A 20,047-nucleotide genomic window follows, 5' to 3' on the forward strand; every position below is an offset into this window, starting at 1 on the left:
TATGAGTGGCATGAAAATAAGCTCCCCCTTTTGAAACTCTATGTTCAAAAGTGACAAGTGCTCTATTCCTATGAGTTCAAGACACAGAGCCTGATTCTGCTCCCGTGGAAATAAATGAGGAAAATCCCTGGGTGGAATCCGGGCCCTATTGAAGTCAATGGGGAAATTCCCATTGATCTCAACAGGACAAGGATTTTATCCCCATTGATATCCATAGGAGCGCAGGGGGAGATCCAAGCCCCGTAAGCCATTAATTCATATAAGACTGTCTGTGAGCTATGAGGGCTAGAGGTGACTCAATTTCTGAACCTTCATAACTGCAGTAAAGGCCCACTCCTGCAGTTTTTATGGAGGCAAAATTCCAATAAAAGAGTTGGATTTATGCTTCCATAATATGACATGGCACAATTAGAGAGTATCAGAAATGTATGCATTTGGGAGAATTTGCCCCAGTAACAGTTGTAAACACCTTTCAACTTTTGTTTGGTATCTTGGGTGTATTTGCATCTTATAATTTGAAAGAGGTTTTCCCCTTCTAAAATATTATACCTCACTCAGCTCAGTTTCCTTAAAAACAAACAAACAACAACAAAAAAACAAAAACAATTTCAGGCTTTCTGTATGAGATCATGACAAAGTGAATTTTATAGCCAGTACTGAAAGGGACTAAACTTGACAACAATTGTATTTCATGACAACCTTTGCTTTCATGTCCCCAGCCTGCTTTCCTATCAGGGTGGTTTTTTTTTTCTTTCTCCCTGCCTCGCTCCCCCCCCCCCCCAACCCTCAAATTTGAACTATTCCATATCTCTGCATTGGCTGGAAACAAATCCCTTTACCAGAAGTGCATTTTAATGGAGAGCATGCTTCAGTTAAGTCACCAGAACCTTAACTGTATAATATTCAATTTCTTACCAACCCAGAACCAAAGCTTTTCATTGAGAGCCATGTTCATAAGGGTAGTGGAAGAATTACTATTACAGAACTAAACCAGATTAGGGGGGAATGTGAATTAGATTTGGTAACAGATGGTGCTGAGGAAATTAAAGGTACTTTGCGAATGGAAGCGACAGCAGCTTGCCTCTTTTTCTCTCTGTCTCTCTCTTTCATGCACTTGATAGACGGGTATAAATCACAACAATCCCGTTTTGACAGCCAATTTCGAGAATTTGATCTGGTTAAAGACATGGCTTTCCTGCTCCACTCACCGAAACCAGCTTCTATTTTATTTTTATACAGCACCTTGTCATATTTAGGGAAATAGAATCACCTGCCTCCCTTTAATGAAATTTTCTGTAATTACAGTTTTAGCTCTTTCGAGTTAATTACTTTTCCATTCAGCCTGAGTTCTCAGACTGTCTCACTGGGGTTTTTTTCCCTCCCCCCCCCCACCCCACACTCATTCATATTGCTTTAATTTTTGTAAAGATGCTGTTCATTGTTAGAAATTGTTGTCAGATCCATGATAATTTAATCATAATTATCAAAATCATTATTGTTGAGGGAGAAAGCAATGCAAACAATTGTTGAAGTCACTGCATCTTTTTTGACAGTGGGGAGAAGCCTTTCAGGAAATACTCTGATGTTCAGGGGTTGTTTTTTTTTTTGGTTTGTTTACTAAACTAGATCCAAGAAGCACATGGAGAGCTAGATAAAAAATGCTTTTCTTGTAAGTGAAAGCCGCTCAAATTGATGTGGACACAGTGGCAAAATGAGGACAGACACATGCATGGAATTAAGCTCAGGTTGCAACTTTTATTAAACTAGTGGATGGGCATGACCCACCCATACTTTCCAGTGCAGGGGTGACAGGGCTCCTTACTATATAACCCGTAACACAGGGTCAGCTCCCCTCAGCCTACACCCAGGACTCCTCTTTCTCTGAGTCCTAGCACCCTCCCCACCATGAGGTGGACAGAGGATATAGCAGGGTGGGGATCTCAACCTGTTCAGGCCACAAGGTCTCACCCTATCACACAAGCCGATGGCCCATCACTAAAATCCCAGGTCTTGTACTTCTGGGAACAGTTCATTTTATTCTCTTAACCACGCTGGGATCTGGCTGCAAGCAGCAATGAATAAACAACAGCACACCCCAATAGCTCAGTTAGGTACTAAGTGCATTCCTACTTACTTGAAGGTGGTGCAAGGCAGGCAAAAAATGCCCTGTCCTCTGCCCGTGGGCCCATGGGAGAAAAAAATCCTTCCTGACCACCCGAACAGGCGATCGGCAAGACCTGCAGCATCTGCGAGTCTGGGTTCGCATTGCTAGTTTGATTGGGTAGGATGGTGCTGGTGGAATGGAGCCAAAAGAGGATCCATGTGGCTGCTGTGCTGGGCTAAATCCTGGGAGCTGGGGAATTCTGGCCAATCAGCACCCCTCTCCAACAGCTGGCCAATGGGTACCAGAGACTCCCAAGGGAGGAGCTGCCTATTATCCCTTGGGTAGTGTTTCCCTCCCTTGCTACTGGGACTGTTCCCCTTTCACTGCTGGCCCCATCAAGTTCCCCCACCCGTTGATGTGGCTGGGAGGCTTTTGTCTGCCTATAGCTTTTTTTGCAGCCTCTGATAGCACATTTTTCAGAAAAAATCAGGATAAAATTCCAGAGCCGCAGTTTGTTTATGTAAACTTGTCCTCGTTCTAGGGTCCAGATTTTAAATTCAGGCCTCTGGGTGCTGAATATAATTCACTTTTTGCAGTTAGGGTGGCAAATTTGAAAATGAACAAACAGACACTATGCTTCGTGACTTGGAGATTCCTCACCATATGCCAAAGGTCTCCAAAGTAAAAAAGGGGACAAGAAAAGAAAATGGGGGAGAGGGGCAATTTCTGTCAGGAATTGAAGAGAAGATTCTTAGAGCTGGCAACTAACAGTTGGTAGAAATAAAGCTTCCTACTGGCAGTCAAATCAAATGTAGTAACAACTCAGCGACTCCCTGCTGCTAGCTGCCAGCATGGTGTAACACACAGGGACAAACATTCACTTAAACACTGATTGCAGGAAAACGTCATTTTCCAACTCACCAAGTATTTTACACACATACACACGGTGGTGTGTGTCCATGTAGAGAGAGGAGGTGGGCAGGAATTGGAATCAACTGGGTCATTTATTTCACAATTTTTAATCCTAACTCTTTAAGAAACTCAGGATCTGATGTCATTCCTATCATGCTCTTTCTAATTGTTCTTCAATATCACACTGATTTTGGCAAATGAATTATAATTAATCTATTGCCTAATCTATAGAAAATCACTGAGGGAATTGGGTAATAGGCCCGTATATACATTTGCATGCGCACACACACACACACACACTCCCTCTCAGATAGTCAGCAGAAAATCATTGAGACAAATTGTGGAAGCTAGGATGACACAACTTTGTCTGTCTTGAGACTTATGGACGTTTTCTTCTTAACACCTCCCTCCCCCCCAAGTGACAAATAACAACTAGGTCCCTGTGATCTGCAGTACTGGCTTTCTGACTGGTACAAGTAACTGCTTTTGATGCTATAATCATTTCAAAATAATCCCTCTTTGGAAAGCCTGTTACATTCTGGAATAAATCTTTGGTTATTTTTGTAGTTTGTGGAGGTTCTTTTCTTGAATGAGATGAATGCAGTGTTGATTTTTCTTTTACTGTTTCAATTGATTTCTTTTAATTGAAAATAATTCCCAGAATTAATAGTTAGGAGATGCCTTGTCACTTTAACTTCTCCTGAGGCTGGAAACATCAGGTGAACTCCACCTGATATGAATAGAGAATAATCTCAGATAATATAATTTTAGATCACAGAAAACCAGCTGGATTTTTAACCAGCTGGTGTTTCACTCTGTCCTAATGTGTGACATTAAATAAAATAGTTTGCTCATAATTTGACAATAAAATTTAATAAACATGTTGTTGTTCCCAGTCTTGATACTTATTCTCACAGAATGATTCTTGGCTACCATTCTAGTAGTCATATTCCAGCCTTCCCGCTATATATCTTTGTAGCACAGACAATCTCTTAATATAAATTTGTACAACTCCTGGCACAACAGGGCCCCAGTTTAGTTGAGGCCTGTAGGCACTACTGTAATATAATTATAAATAACAAGATATGGGATTTAAAACCAGCGAACAAACAGGAAAGTTAAATATAAAAACCAGCACGTGGTTCCAAATAACAACCATATTCCTACTTTATAGGCCTGTGAGAACAAAGGAGGAAGAAGAAAATTAAGAACTGAGAATCGGCCTTAACTTTTTGCTTGTTCAGTATTGTTGATCTGTGTTGGAACCTTCATACATTGTATACATCAGTATACACGCGCACGTTCCTTTTTTGATGTGAGTTTCAGACACCCTGGAAGGATTTTCATTTAGCTGTCATCTGCTTCTTGTGTTGGTTTCTCTTCAGTGTGTTCCTTCCTTTGAGTGCTTGAAAACTGAATTGTCTGAACACAAGAAAACTTTATTGATCCATATTTCTATTTGAAAGACTTAAGATTTGTAGAAGTGGGTGACTTTCTTTTCTGCAGAAAGCTTACTGCAGAGGAGGTCTGTTAGTAGCATAGTAAATCTCAACAGATGAATAAATATTACAGGCGCATATACAATATTAGACTTCAGTTTGTGACATCTTGCTGCAGTTTTTTGCTTACATGTTAGAGGCTTCCTGTGCGTCATAGTGACATACACTGTTACCCAGTATCTCCAGTGTAACTTGACCTGGTTCTTATTCAGACACCTGGTGTGTTGGCTCAAAGGTGCAAGGTCATTTATTTTTCTTCCCTCTGAACTTTTTGTTCCCAAGAGAGTGCCTGATGCACAGAACAGGGCTTGTGTGGTGTGATAAAATTTAAATTTTGCTGCCTACAATTGCTGCACATTTAAACCTTACAAGTAATTTTAGGATTCACGTCATGGTCTTTACGCTCTGTGAGCTCAGTATGCTAGAGAGACTGTGCATGTCTAAGGATACATTTAATTAAAGCTGCATTAGTGCATATATACAGACTTGTTAAAACACTTGGTTTATCTCAATAATATTGATTAATAGCAGTAGTTTGTTTAATCTAAGTGTATTTTTGCTATTATTACATTACTTCAAAGTAATCGGGGTAATAGTAATCATCAGTGAGATATCACGTTGGTTATAAAGTAATGCCATAAGAATTGATTTGAACTTGGCAGGAAGAGAAAGCTCTTGTGCACGTAGTGCCAAAGCCCGGTTTAGATTATTAGAATGAGAGTTTTAAGCATAATCTCAGTTTGTATAGACAGTATGTACTTTATAGGCTTATAGGTTGCTCTATACTAGATCAGTATCCATTTTATCAAGAAACACCTCAGGCAGTTAATTATGCAAAACAGCCTGTATGTAATTACACAGTATTATTATGCATTTAGAACTTTTATTGATTTGCTAGTTGCTCGCTTACAGTATTTAGAGCTATAAACAAGAAATGCTCACCCTAAATTGAACTAGATCCAAGGAAATGAGCTAAGGATAAATTACACTAGTATGCATTGCTGCATCAAATCTAATCCTTAAGCGCAGAAACTGTCAACAATGATCATTTGCAACACATTGTGATATCACAGGACCGCTTCCTTCCCATTAATAAAGTTTATCAACCAGCAAGTGCAGGGAATCACCTTGCAAGAGTGAGGAGCAATTGTGATGACTTTACATAAATAAAAAATGTCGGGAAAAAAGGTTAAAATATTCTCCCTAACTTTACAGGGCATAGAATTATTACATTTGAGTCAATAGTTGGAAAAAATTGCAGTTTTTAAAAATAATGCAGTTATGGTGAAGTTGAGAGTCCTGGGATATTTGCCTTGGAACTAAAAATGAATGATTGTGCATTCTTCCACTTTGGTGTCATTGAGCGCTGTGGTGTGCCTTAGTAGGTCACATGCAGATTGATGATACCAGTTGGGAAGCTGGAACTTGGCTGCAGATTCTTGATCTCCAGGTAACTTGGGCTGCTGCTTGCAGCACCTTGATGTCTACGTACACTGCTTCCACAGCTCCAACTGTCAGCAGTGCTGACATCAGCCCTGGAGAGAGCTGTTTGCTTGCTTCAGCACATTTGATAGTGATGGAATGATGGAGACTGCTAGAAAAATTTAAGAGGCAGAAGAAACATAAATTTTAGAGAAGTTGCTCAACATTTGTAAAACAATGGAGACAGTCATGTCCATCTTTTTGGCCCTAAGTACTCCTCAGTAGGCCATGCGTGGATGTTTGTTAATAAAGGCCTAATGCATAACATGGGTGTGTGTGGTGGTGGAGGGGTCAGGATTAGCAATGCTTACTTTGCAATGAATGATCTCATCCATTAGGTTAACCAGGCAGACCTTAAGATATTTCTTATTAAAAGAAGGAATCCTTTCTGTTCCTTCCTCCAACTAAACCAGTGCACCTTAATGCAATGATGATATGTTAGACCCAGCAGTTGTCAAAGCATCGTATTACTGTGATGCCATAATGACACCCTGTCTCTGTAAAGTAGTCATGTTTTCTAAAATCACACGTTGCACCGTTGATTTCTGACATGACACTTCATTCAGTCGCTTTCCCTTTCTTCGGCATCACCATTCTCTGACAATAGCAGCTGGTGCCCATTTTCCTACTAAGTGATTCACATTTTGCCACTTTACTAGAGTGCAATTAGCTGAAGCAGAAAAAAAATGCTCATTGTAAAGTATTTCAGCTGAAATTGTAACTCAGCTCTGTAACAAGAGCTTGGGAGAGAGTCTCGAGGTGACCTGAGTGTCACTGCAAGAGGCAACATTTTGGTTTCCTTCCACACAAATACTTTTTCTCCTCCATTCAAAGGAACAAAATATAGGAAATCACAGGTGCACGCATCACCATTCTCTGTCTATTGATTTTGGTACAGAAAGTGAAACGTTACTAAAAGTGAAATATCACACTTCTTTGTGGTTAAAGTGTGGCCCTGGAAGAATGGCAAGCTGGGTTCTATTCCTGGCTCTGACAAAGACTTCATGTGTGATCTTGGGCAAGGCTTTCTTGCCTACTACACAGTGGGGATACCCCGGCCTCACAGAGGTTTTGTGAGTCGACCACAGTTGATGTTTGTGAAGCATGTTGGAAGATAGTGGATGGGTGGCGTTCTTAAAGTGCCAGTGTATAATAATTCCTATCTCACTGGCTCATTTAAAGAAGTTACCATTAACACACTGTAGTATCTGCAGCATCAAAGAAATTCTCCTTTACAATGGAAAATAACTGTGACATCTCATACCATTATGTGGCAGCTTGGTAAATGTCTGTTTATTTATTGGTGACCAGTGTAATTACTGGGACAAAGGGTCGCTCTGCTCTAAGTTACAGCATCACTGCAGCACTGTAGAAGTCAGTGGGGCTGTGCTGGTGTAACATGGAACAAAATTTGGCCTGTTTTCCAATCCCAGGATGCCATTGTTTGTTTGTTTGTTTTGTTTTTATTCTTCTTAAATATGTCAAATAAGGGAAGAAAGGAGAAAACAATATTCTAACCAAATAGCCTAATCCTGCCGTCTTGGTTGTGGAAAAGGTCCCATTGACTTGAATGGTGGGAGAGTTTCCTCTGCTAAGACTAATTGGGCCCAAATTATTTTATACATCCTACTAGGACATTGATACTGATTTAACCAGCGTCAGCATTGTCAGTATCATTAGTAGTGTAGCAGATAGAAGCAATATAAATGTAATGCCACTAACATCTTCATTAATGATATTTAAAAAAATCTTGGCCTTGTTGAAAAATGTGGCATGGAAAATATCTACCACTGTTTTATTTAAAAAGCTATTTTAAGTGGTTTTGAGTGCATTTGCTAACATTCTTCTCTGTAACCTTCTGCCAAAAGCACTGGGCCAAATAGCTAAACTTTGCTCAGATGAAAGATTTTTGCATCTTGGCATTATAGCAAACATGAAGGGATGTAACTTAAGATATATTATGAAAGGTTTGAAGTGGCCTGTTTTCCTAAGAATCTGTTCTCCCTTGGATGCAGGCATGGGACTATTGTTAGAGCAAACTGGAGTTGCTGTCTTTGTGGGCACTGAATGGACTGTGAATCCAAAGTCAGCAATGTCTCCAGTTTTGTTCATGAGTAGCTGAGAGAGGTTTTAGAAAGCACATGTGGGTATACTCCACCTCCAGTGCAGCTATCATTCATTTGACTTAAAATAATAATAAAGAAAAAACAACCCCACCAAGACTTTAAACTAAATATTGTACACTTTCAGATGAAACATGTTATTTCTATTCATACACCTTAACTAAATTTAGTTTTTTATTAATCCAATGTGACCTAAAAAAATTCTGCATTAACAGCACAATGTGGAATTGGGCTTATTCTCTTTGAATGCAGATAAAGCCATCATCTTGAAAATAGCTCTTTCTGACAAAAAGGTGTTCTTTTGAAATAAAGTCTTATTCACTACATTCCTCTTAGAGTTAATGTGAATTTTAGTGCCTCTAATTTTAGATTGAAGTGAAGTCTAGAATAAAACCCACGAGCTGACAATTGAATTTATAGATAGTTGTGAATATTTCAGGCTTGAATAATAGAGCTGTAGACTTTCAGAGACAGAGAGGAAGAGAGAATTAAGCTCCAACTGTAGTTTTAGAATAAAATGCAATGGTGTCTAGGAAGTCTTCAGTGTAATGAGCTAAGTAGTAATTAGGAGGCAACGCTCTTACTGAGATCTGGTTCAGGCATTATTCCAAATGTTTAATGAGATGACTTGATGATGGCCCAACCTGTCAAAGGTGTAGATCAGCGGTTTTCAAACTTTTTTTCTGGCGACCCAGTTGAAGAAAATTGTTGACACCCGCGACCCAACAGAGCTGGGGATGAAGGGTTTGGAGTGTGGGAGGGGCTCAGGGCTGGGGCAGAGGGTTGGGGTGAGGGCTGCAGTGTGGGGCTGGGGATGAGGGGTTTGGAGTACAGGAAGGGATTCTGGGGTTGGGGGGGGCTCAGGACTGGGGCAGGAGAGTGGGGTGCGGGGTTGGGGCACAGGCTTACCTCAGGCAGCTCCCAGTCAGCGGCGCAGAGGGGGTGCTAAGGCAGGCTTCCTGCCTGTCCTGGCACACCAGACTGTGCTGTGCCCAGGAAGCGGCGAGCAGCAAGTCTGGCTCCTAGGTAGAGGCATGCAAGCGGCTCTGCACGGCTCTCACCTGCAGGGACCACCCCCTCCAGCTCCCATTGGCCGGGAGCTAGTGCTCTGGGCAGCGGCAGCATGCAGAGCACCGTGGCCCCCCCGCCTAGGAGCTGGACCTGCTGCTGGCCACTTCTGGGGCGCAGCGTGGTGTCAGAACAGGTAGGGACTAGCCTGCCTTAGCTGGGCAGCACCAACAATGGGACTTTTAACAGCTCAGTTGGAAGTGCTGACCAGAGCCACCGCGACCCAGTGCTTTACGTTCCGCGACTCAGTACTGGGTCACAACCCGCAGTTTGAAAACCACTGGTATAGATGGCTCTTGAACCTCTTCCATTTGAAAGGGGTGCAGTAACAGATAAATTAAATTAGCATGAAACACGTGCCTATTGTCACTCACTGCCAATGTCACCAATATACATATATCCTTTGTTTGGTTTGCTTCTTCAGGGAGTTGAGCAACTTTTCATCCACTGAAAGCTACTATTTTCCCATCTCCTTGCAGTGGTTAGTTTGAACTGTACTTCTGTACTCCTGTGCACCAATCCAGTTTGCACTATTGAATCTGCAGCCAAGAGCAGATAAACCTTGATTAGTACTAGAAACTGCCAGTTCAAAAACATCAGCAGACTAGCTGTTAGCCTGTACAGCATTGGAGATCTGATCTTGAGCTTGTAAAGAGGAGAGATAATATTTTGGTTCTGACAGTATAGTACAGGATAGTAGGAGAAACCCATTTTTGCACCAGATAAGACAACATGCGTTTGGACAACTAATTAATTGTTGACTTAATATTAAGTAATCAAATAACGATTCTGGGAACGGGAAGGTGACACAGAGTTTGTGCTCTTATAAATTATTCCCTAAACTAGAGCAAATTCACCAGTAGGAATCTTGCAGAGAGGAGAATGTGCCACGAGCGGAGACTAGAGGATATATAGTTGTGCTCCTATGGTTGTAACAGTAATGATTTTATGCACGGAATCGCAACGAAAAGAAGGCTAAAGAAAGGCCAGGTGCTTGTATTCAAGAAAAGGACCTCAGCATGCAGAAATAAAAAGCCCTCTAGCTGGTAGATTGTGAAAGAGTTAATTGATATTTTTTATCATAGCTGTATAAAATGCAGTGTCACAGAACGAAAGAGTGAGCAAGAGAGAGAGCGAGAGAGAGAGAGAGAGAGAGAGAGAGAGACCATGTTTTAGTACCCTAATAACTTCTAACTCTAGTCTAAGATCATAATGTATGGGAGAGCGGTCCAGTAATTATAAGGTAATAAGTGGAGTGGTGGTGTAAGTGCTCTAAATTAAAAGGAATCTGCAGAGCTGCTGTAAGTCAGTGCCGACCCGCTTTCTTTCAAACGTTGACTTGAGAAAAGTGCTTAGCCCAGAGTGCAAGTAGAGAGACGAGAGAGCTATCTATTAATTACAACACTCATTAACAGTGATGGGTACAAGGCAGCAGATGCAGAAGGAACGGCACGCACTAGTGCAGGCTGGCAAGGGGATTTCCCCCGGTCCCCGCCCCCCCCACTCCCCCCCACTAGTTCTTGAGAAAAGGACAACACAAGCAGGTGGTCCAAAGCAATAAGGTATTTTCAAGGATTTAACCTTCCCATTTCCTTGGTGTATGTGCTGACACCGAATGGTTTTTCTCCCTCCCCATCCCAAATAAATATAGTGCTTAGGTGTAGTGAATGAAGTGTCCACTCGTCAGTCTGTTGTTTGGTTTCATATTCACATGCAATTTGTTTTTTATATTCTTTTTGGTAAAATTCACCTCAATGATGAAGGCCCTATGACCACCTAAATCCCACTTTAAATATAGGGTAAATCTTACTCTAAGTGGACGTTTCTAGTGAGGGGCCAAATTCTGATCTTGATATCTGTGGTGTAAGAATAAACTGAAATCTAGTTGCTGGATTTCTTTCTGATTTACATTGGTGAATTTGGCACCAGAGCTTAAAGCTGCATCTGAATTTTATTATGGCACATAAATATGAGCAAGAGAAGAGATATAACATCTCAAAACTGATGTGAAATTATTTTAAGTCTGCCAAATTACCTGCTGCAAACGTAACTACACTTGATTTTAATGTAGTTGTTTCCAAAACAATAGTATAACCACATGTGGGTGGGCTTATATAGTGGTTGCATTCATCTGAGAAAAGTCATCTGAGACTGCTCGTCTGTGAATTGGGAGTGACAAAGTCTTTGCCCAGCACGCCATTTGCCACTGTGGCTTAGTAATCACAATAACAGACAGGGAAGGTAAATCTGATCATAACCTTTCTAAATATTATTCTACCCTCCAACTCCCTGCGTCCTGCCAAAAAAAGGACAGTTAGCTTTACATACGGGAAAGAAAAGGAAAGAGGGTGTGTTTTTTTTCTTGACAGAGAGCTAATTTGTCAGATCAAATGTCTTGTTGCTCTGCTTCACATGCTCAACTCTGAAGGCAAGAATTAAGAAATAGGGCAATCAAGGATCTCACCCTTTGAAAGATAAAACTTTTATCCATTTCCTCCTTTTTTTTTAACCCAGAAAGTAAAACGTAAAATGTCAGCTCCTCTAGAACTGTAGATATATGGGGTGCTGGCATAGTTATTACTGGTTAGTCTGAGGATAATGGCTAAAAAGTAATTGCAGCCAGAGATGATGAATCATTCCACTTAGATTTTGTGAAACTAGTGTCCAACCTTAATTATTGTTAGAATCCTGAGATGATGTTACTTCATTACTAAATAGCTATACCTAATAAAGAAATGTTAATAATAAAAGTAATTGGGAGACTTATTCTTCAATTCCATGGTCAGATCAATAGATGATGTAGTTATGCTTTATTGAAACGTGCTGACAAACAGTAATTACTGAGCACAACATTTATCACTTCAAACTCAGAAATGTTTGATTCTGTCGATAGTGGAATTTATGCAAGGAAAAATGCAGTGAGGGAGGGGCAAATGAAATAAACTCTAGTAATCAAATGGGTTTGTGAATTCCTGACTCACTGGATGACAAGTACAAAATTTAGAGAGTTGGTTTGAAATTGACACATAGTCTAGTAGAAAGAAGGGGGAGAAAAAAGGATTTGGTCTCTTTAAAGTTTTTGTTTACTGCCTGTCTGAAGCTTTGATAAAGCTCTGTCATGCCCTTATGCTGATTACCTTCATGTAGAACAAGAGGTATTGACTAATGAATGAATGATGTGCGGTCCCTAGCCCTTGCAGAGCAATCTTAAAGAGCGCTGTCTTTAATACACAGATTCTTCTCTCTCCCTCTCTCCCTCCCTCCCTCTCCCACAATGCAGGCTTCTCTGCAGAATGTCAAGCAAAGATCGACACATTGATTCCAGCTGTTCGTCATATATCAAGACGGAACCATCAAGCCCCGCCTCTTTGACGGACAGCATCAACCACCATAGCCCTGGTGGCTCTTCAGACGCCAGTGGGAGCTACAGTTCAACCATGAATGGACATCAGAATGGGCTGGACTCACCACCCCTCTACCCTTCCGCTGCAGGCCTTGGGGGCAATGGGCCTGTCAGGAAACGATATGATGACTGCTCTAGCACCATTGCTGAAGATTCACAGACCAAGTGTGAATATATGCTGAACTCGATGCCCAAAAGACTGTGTTTGGTGTGTGGTGACATTGCGTCAGGATACCACTATGGGGTGGCTTCATGTGAGGCCTGCAAAGCTTTCTTCAAGAGGACAATTCAAGGTGAGTGCTGATCACCACTTCTCTCTTGTCCAAAGTAAAACTTTACAGCCCTGTGTAACTCCTGTTCCTTCTCCCTCCCGTAAATTGTTTCTTTATATTTACAGTATCTGGTCCAACAGATTTTACTCAGGCAAAACTCCTTCATTCTTTAGTGGGAGTTTTGTCTTAGTAAGGACTGTAATTCTGGGCCTACAATCATTTCTCTTTTTACTGTCAAAGGTAGGCAAAGCTATCTGGCACCCTAGGCATCTTCAGATTTTTTTTTTTCCATAAGAGATCCCCATGGACACTGATAAATAATTGCTGTTAAGAAAACTGGTTGTTTTCTGAAGGTTGCTATGGCTACCTCTTGAGTGGGCCTCCTTCAACATACCCTTGTTGTGCATAAGCACCGTGTGGTACATCTTGCTCTGAGCTGTAGCACTGAGGCACTTAAATTGTTAGAAAAATCCAGTTTATTTTTTTTAAACTCTAATCCGTTTAAAGACAAAACCAAATGTAATGCTATAGTGTATTGTGTGCTTCAGTGGATTAGTTACTGGCCTTTCACCTCTAAGATACTACTCCAGCCTTAACCAGATTCACCAAATATCTGTCAGATTACATCCTAAGTGAAGTAAGTTAGCAGGCTTTGGTCTCTGCCTAATAGCCCACATAACAAACCTGCTCCTGATGCTCATTACAAAGCCTCTACATATATTTGGCATAAGTAAGTATGAATGGGACAATTTGCATGTTCATTGTTCTAACTGTGGAACCAATGGAGTCCAAATAACCTTCTGTCCTCCTTTAGATAGCATTGTCTCAAGCAGAATTGCCAGCAAGAATGGAAAGCCATGCCTGGACTGTAGTTATTATACAGGAACTTAGTGTCACATTGAATTAAGGTCAGGCTTGGGTGCCTAAAATTAGGCACCTAAATCCCATATTTAGACACCTAAATAAAAGGTGCTTGATTGTCAGATGTGCTGAATACCTGGAACGCTCTGTGAAGGCAATAGGAGTTGGTGGTGGGAGGCAGAGGCTCAGTACCTTTGAAAATAAGGCCACTTTTACTGAAGAGCTTAAATTTGGATTTAGTTACCCAACTCCGGGCACCTACATTTGAAAATTTTCACTGAAGTGTCTCAAATATGTAACTAATTAATTATTTAATGTAAAATTGAGGGACAGATAATGGATGTTGTTTTGATTTAACCATTCCCAGAGGGTGATTCTTGCACCCTCTAGGAGCCTTGAGAATCCCCCTTTTGTTTCTGTTTAATTCCCGTCTTGCCCCCCCTTACCCCCCACCCCCCGGGCAAGACTTTGCATTGTTGCAAACATACAATCCCTCACACTGAGGAGTGCCAGATGCTGCTGCTTTTGAAGCCTTCTGGAGGTCAGGTGTCTTTTGCAGAGCAATGCAAGACACTGCATTCCCCAATGAGGCTGAGAGGTGGCTTCCACTTACCTCTCAAGTGCCTGCTTGTGAGCAAAGAACCCTGATGTGGATCAGCAATACTGGGCTCTCAGGCAAAACTCCTGTTGAAATCAATGAGACATTTTCACACTAGAATCAACTGGAAGTTTTTCTTGGATGAGGAGTAGTGGATTGGACCCATAACAGGACATTGTATTCCTGTTACCTAGCTAGATACCAGACAATGATTAAGAGTATGTTACTGGAAGTTTAACATCCCTAGAGTAAATACCTACATTATTGCATACTTGTTCAACCTTCAGTAAATATATCCCTTAAGCATGTGATTAAAGTTCAATGAAAGTCAATGGAACTTAAGCATATGCTTAAAGTTAACACGTAATCATTATCAGTGGTAATCATAGTGCTTAAGTGCTTTACTGCATTGGGGCCTATGTTAGTATAAGTGTGTTAGTATAAGTATAAGGGCACAGTGTGCCCTTATTGCCAAGAAGGCCAATGACATTTTGGGATGTATAAGTAGGGGCATAGCCAGCAGATCGAGGGACGTGATCGTTCCCCTCTATTCGACATTGGTGAGGCCTCCTTTGTACAGTTTTGGGCCCCGCACTACAAGAAGGATGTGGATAAATTGGAGAGAGTCCAGCGAAGGGCAACAAAAATGATTACGGGTCTGGAACACATGACTTATGAGGAGAGGCTGAGGGAACTGGGATTGTTTAGTCTGCAGAAGAGAAGAATGAGGGGGGATTTGATAGCTGCTTTCAACTACGTGAGAGGTGGTTCCAAAGAGGATGGTTCTAGACTATTCTCAGTGGTAGAAGAGGACAGGACAAGGAGTAATGGTCTCAAGTTGCAGTGGGGGAGGTTTAGGTTGGATATTAGGAAAAACTTTTTCACTAGGAGGGTGGTGAAACACTGGAATACGTTACCTAGGGAGGTGGTAGAATCTCCTTCCTTAGAAGTTTTTAAGGTCAGGCTTGACAAAGCCCTAGCTGGGATGATTTAATTGGGGATTGGTCCTGCTTTGAGCAGGAGGTTGGACTAGATGACCTCCTGAGGTCCCTTCCAACCTGGATATTCTATGATTCTATGATAAGACAGTCATTAGATGTTAATGAAATAGTCACTGTTCGGTCCAAATTCCAAAGAGAAACACTGTATTGCAGTTGTTATGGGTCTGATTTTCAGAAAGTTGAGGCCCAGGCAGGCTCCAGGCACCAGCGAAGGAAGCAGGTGCCTGGGGCGGCCAATAGAAAGGGGTGGCACTGTGTCCGTGATTGGGGCGGCACGTCCGCATCTTCCGCGGCAATTCGGCTGCAGGCCCTTCACTCCCTCTCTCCCTCTTCGGCGGCAATTCGGCGGCGGGTCCTGCTTCTTATCTTTTTCTTTGCCACTTGGGGTGGCAAAAAAGCTGGAGCCAGCCCTGGGCCCAGGTTCCCAAAACTTTGCAGACACTTTGGGCAGTTATCATACATGTGGTTAGATCCATTTGTTCATTAAATAACCAGCTTGAGTGCACAGGTACGGCGATTGCACATGTAGAAAGTGCATGCTGACCTCAGGCCTCGGCTTCGTAATTATCAAACCTTTTGAGTTAAATAATTTCCTTTGCCCTTCAAGAACGTTATCAGCAAAGCTCAACAGTTTATACAATGGAGGAGTAGATATTATGTAGCTGTTAAACTTCAATGAACATGGCTTTAATAATGAACTGTTATTCCATTACCATGCAATAACTATCCTACAAAACAGATATACAATTATTTTAGATTTACCTTCATTAATAAAAAATGCCACTAAAATCTTTAACTCAGTAAAGTCTTTGCTTCAGTTTTACACCACACCATAGACAGCAAGTTTCTGGGTCCTGAAGCCTAAGTCAGATGTTATTCTCCAAATTAGCTCTCTGGTCTTGTCCACCTAGCTCGAGTTATAACTGGCAGCTGTGCAAAAGCTTTCAGTAGGGATACAGCACTAGCTGCATCAGCATGTATCACTGCACAGTAATATAAAGACAAAAAATGCAATGTTGTAAATAACGGCACTGAATGGCACAGTAATAAAGGAATTCAAAGTAGGGCTAGAAAGGTGCCACCTTCATATGACAAGGCGGCGCCTTCATTTAAGTTATTGACTCAAGGTCCAAGCCAACAAAGTGATGAGTGCTTCCAAATCCCGTTCAAGATAATGGAAGTTGAGCACTTCAGTGGGTCAACCCCCTAGGACACTATAGGTGAACTAAAGTAACTAAGGCAAAGGTACTCTTTATAATTCTAGGGGCAAATTCTACCTTTGAACGTGCATGAATGCCTCCCTTGATTTCTTTGGCAGTCGTTCGATAGAAAGGGCAGAATTTGTCCGTAATATTCCTAAAGGCAATTTCTCACTATATAATTTCACTTTGTGGTTCATATCACACTTCGCCTCCTTCTCCATCTGTTTAAAAAAATTAGTTGATAATTGAATAAGCATAAATAAGAAAATAGACATGCACAAAGAGGAACATAAATATAGAATAGAAAACAGGCGTGCTTGAAGAACCAACTATGAGGACTGAGTATATAAAAATTGCTTATCTCAAATAAAAGAATTGCTCCTTTCAAACGTTAATATTTCAATTCTGTTGGGAAATTAATCTAGATTTCAGGGAAAAAAGACCATGTTTCACTTATAAAACCTTTCCAAGTTATCATTCATAAACTATTAAATTAGCTCAGGCTGCAAAGCACAATGCCACTCCCCACTGACATCACTCCCATTGACTATAATGGAAGCAAGGCTGAACTTGATAAAATTAGGTTGAAGAAGGTGAGTATTATGCTCACTTATAGCCTGATCCACTTCCCACTTTCCATTGCCTTCAGTGGAGCTGCACCATCCCCGAGTAGGTGAATTTCACTTTAATATGACTTGTTAAAGGACAGTTTCACTAGTAACAAAAGTGACAGCTCCTTGCTTTCAGAAAATAACGGTTTGCTCAAATTTTTATTTTTCAGTTTGAAACATTCCATACTTGTTCTCAGTCTGAGGTAATTTTGTTCTTAAATGTGAGGAAACTGCAATTAGTCCTTTTTTTTTTTTTTTTTGGTGGGGATGGTGGGGGAAAAAATCTATCCTAAGTCCCTTTTTGAGTTTTTCAGGCAGATAATCCAAAACCAGCTGAATTTTGAAAAAATGCATGGAAATAATTCTTGATGAGAGGTAGCAACTGTTTCTGGAAAATATTTTAAACTAAATAATTATGTGATTGATTGAAAAACCACAGTTGAATGTACACAATGGCCATCTGCTTATAACCTGAGTAGAATTAAATGAAGTTCTGCACACACATACACCCCACATCTGACATCACATAGAGGAAGGGAGAACTGGATGTTCTCTCTGCTCAGCCGAGCACTTACAGGGTTGCTGCTCTTAGGTTGCTTCTTGGATAACTTACACGAGGGGTGACTGCAAATGTCTCAGAAATACATACAAGCAGCCAAATCCACTGCCAAATTGGCTTAATATCAGGAACACTAGAAAATAGCAAGTGCTAGACTAGTCACAGGTCCATTGATTTCTACGGTCTCTCTGCAGTTTTTGATGCATTCTGTGGTATCTTGAAAACACACCTTTCATTAAAATAAATAAAGGGGAACATTTTCAGCCTTCAGGTAGGTGCACAGGCCTCGTGCTGGGCCTCTGACAGTGTTGCACATCCTGTATATTTTGTAATGAACATTTAGCACCAAAGATATCAAAAACCCATTTAACAAGACAAAAATTTAAATAGAAGTTATTACATATGCCAATGTTGCAAAATTATTCTTGGTGTAGGAACATTAAATTTAAATTTCCTGACTCATATTTTGTTGTACCACTTCAGATTACACATTGTTGCATTTAATAATATATAGTTGCTCTGCCATCTCTTTGGGTGAAACTTTTATTAAGTTACAGGCACAAAGGTCTTGTTGGTTTCCATGGGAACCGGATGGGGTCCATGAGCTTTGAAAGGTTCAAATGTTTTCTTTTTTCCCCTAAATTGATTACCCCCCCACCCCCATCTCTCAGGTGATTGTCATCTTCAACCTAGCATGAAAATACAACAAGAAAAAACAAACCTGCTGAGGCAGCAGCCTGGTGGGAAGATTTGTGGTGTAAAATTAATCATTGACCAAAGGAAAAATGCTACAAAAGTATAAATATTTTGGAGTCACAATTGTCATGTTTCCAGATTCTAGGGTAGTTTTTAAATTTATTTTTCATTAAAGGTGTTGGATGGACAGCACTGGAGACTGCAGTCTTCTATTAATGCATAGATAGTTAAAACATAGCTATTGAGTCCCTACTGTCTTTTACTCACTGTCTCATTTATGAGCCTCATCCCTGTTCAATCCTTGTCCATCTAAGGCAGCTAAGAAGCATTCCAACCTGGTCATCATCATTGCCTTGTGGACACCTTTTCATTAGGAACTGTACTGAGACCGCTGTCTCATTTCACGCTGATTATCAAAAAACTTGCAGCTCCACAATTCTGCAGTAGCATAGTTCCTAAAGTACATGTCAAACCTTGTTCAAACTATAATACAGACACCTTGGGTTGACCTCTTTCGTTATTCAAAGTTTTTTACTTGGTTAACAATCAGGTTTTTCAAACCTCTTTTGAGTGCCATGTTTACACATTGCTGAGCCAATTTGACCTGCAAATCTATGAACGCTTTATAGTAAACTCTTTTTTTTAATCAGCAAGGTAATCAGGAAAGATACAGCTACTTATGTAAATTCAGATATGGTGACATTTAAAATGGGTGACATAAAGTTCGGTTCTGGGTTGCACGTGACCAAAGTGGCTTCCAAAGGTTAATTTACACACTGCTCAGCTGACTCCATCTGTAATGTCCACATAACGTTTTCTTGAGGAAATGAAAACAAATTAAATAAGACTTCATTGTTTTCCAGTATCTTAATCAGGATTATGATTTTTATAAAATGGTAGAGGTGAGAGCTAGGAATTTTGGTGAGAGCTAGGAATCACTGAGCCATGGATCTTAGCTTTAGTGCAAAAATGGCAGCCTGCCAGTGAACCTTACACTGTTACCTGAATCCAGCATTACCTGATTAATTCATTCACCTTCCTTATATAAGTAAAAGTCTTTGCATCAGCATTTCTTTCAAAGAATATTTAAGCAAGCAGTGAAATTATTGAGAAAGTATTTTTAATTCTCTTCCTATACATCCCTTCATCATGTAACTGCACAACTGTGGCAGCAAAACAAGATGAGACAGTAAAATATAAACATGCTAAAATCTGGGAACCAGAGAGAAATTTAAAAATGTAGTGCTGGTTCTATCATTTTTACTATCCCTGCTTTCTTTACAGTATTGTAAATTATATGCTGCATTTAGCTTAGCTGAAAATGGGAACGAGGACTGTTTCTGCCTGCTGTTTAAAACCCATCCGAAAAACTGAAAAAGGAAGAGACAGATTAATGCCATTATAATTAGGGCTAGTTCTCCATTTGTGTTATGAACTTGAATTTCTGAAAGTGTTTGACTCACCTGTAAAATCCAGTACAGATTGAAACTAGGCACACAAGGTCTTAGCCACACATGATTTATTTTTTTTAAAATATCTGTCTATACATTTTCTAAAGTTAATTTTTATTGCTGGTGAAAGTTGCCAGATTGGCAGCCCCGGAGACTGAAGTTCTCTGTGTATCCATGAAACAGCAACAAGGCAGGAGAAGTGCAA

General features: G+C 40.6%; 1 protein-coding gene across 19 annotated transcripts in view; it reads left to right on the forward strand.

The window, feature by feature from the left end:
• ESRRG (estrogen related receptor gamma) overlaps positions 1 to 20,047 on the forward strand; it is a 542,942-nt gene that overhangs the window by 365,630 nt on the left and 157,265 nt on the right. For all 19 annotated transcript variants that reach the window (XM_084624445.1, XM_084624444.1, XM_084624440.1 and 16 more), the window contains one exon: positions 12,469 to 12,884. In XM_084624445.1, coding sequence (XP_084480571.1) covers positions 12,469 to 12,884 — 416 coding nt within the window. The remainder of the gene's footprint in view (positions 1 to 12,468; positions 12,885 to 20,047) is intronic.

This window comes from Lepidochelys olivacea (assembly GCF_965140295.1).
Source record: "Lepidochelys olivacea isolate rLepOli2 genome assembly, chromosome: 3".
Classification (NCBI taxonomy): Eukaryota; Metazoa; Chordata; order Testudines; family Cheloniidae; genus Lepidochelys; species Lepidochelys olivacea.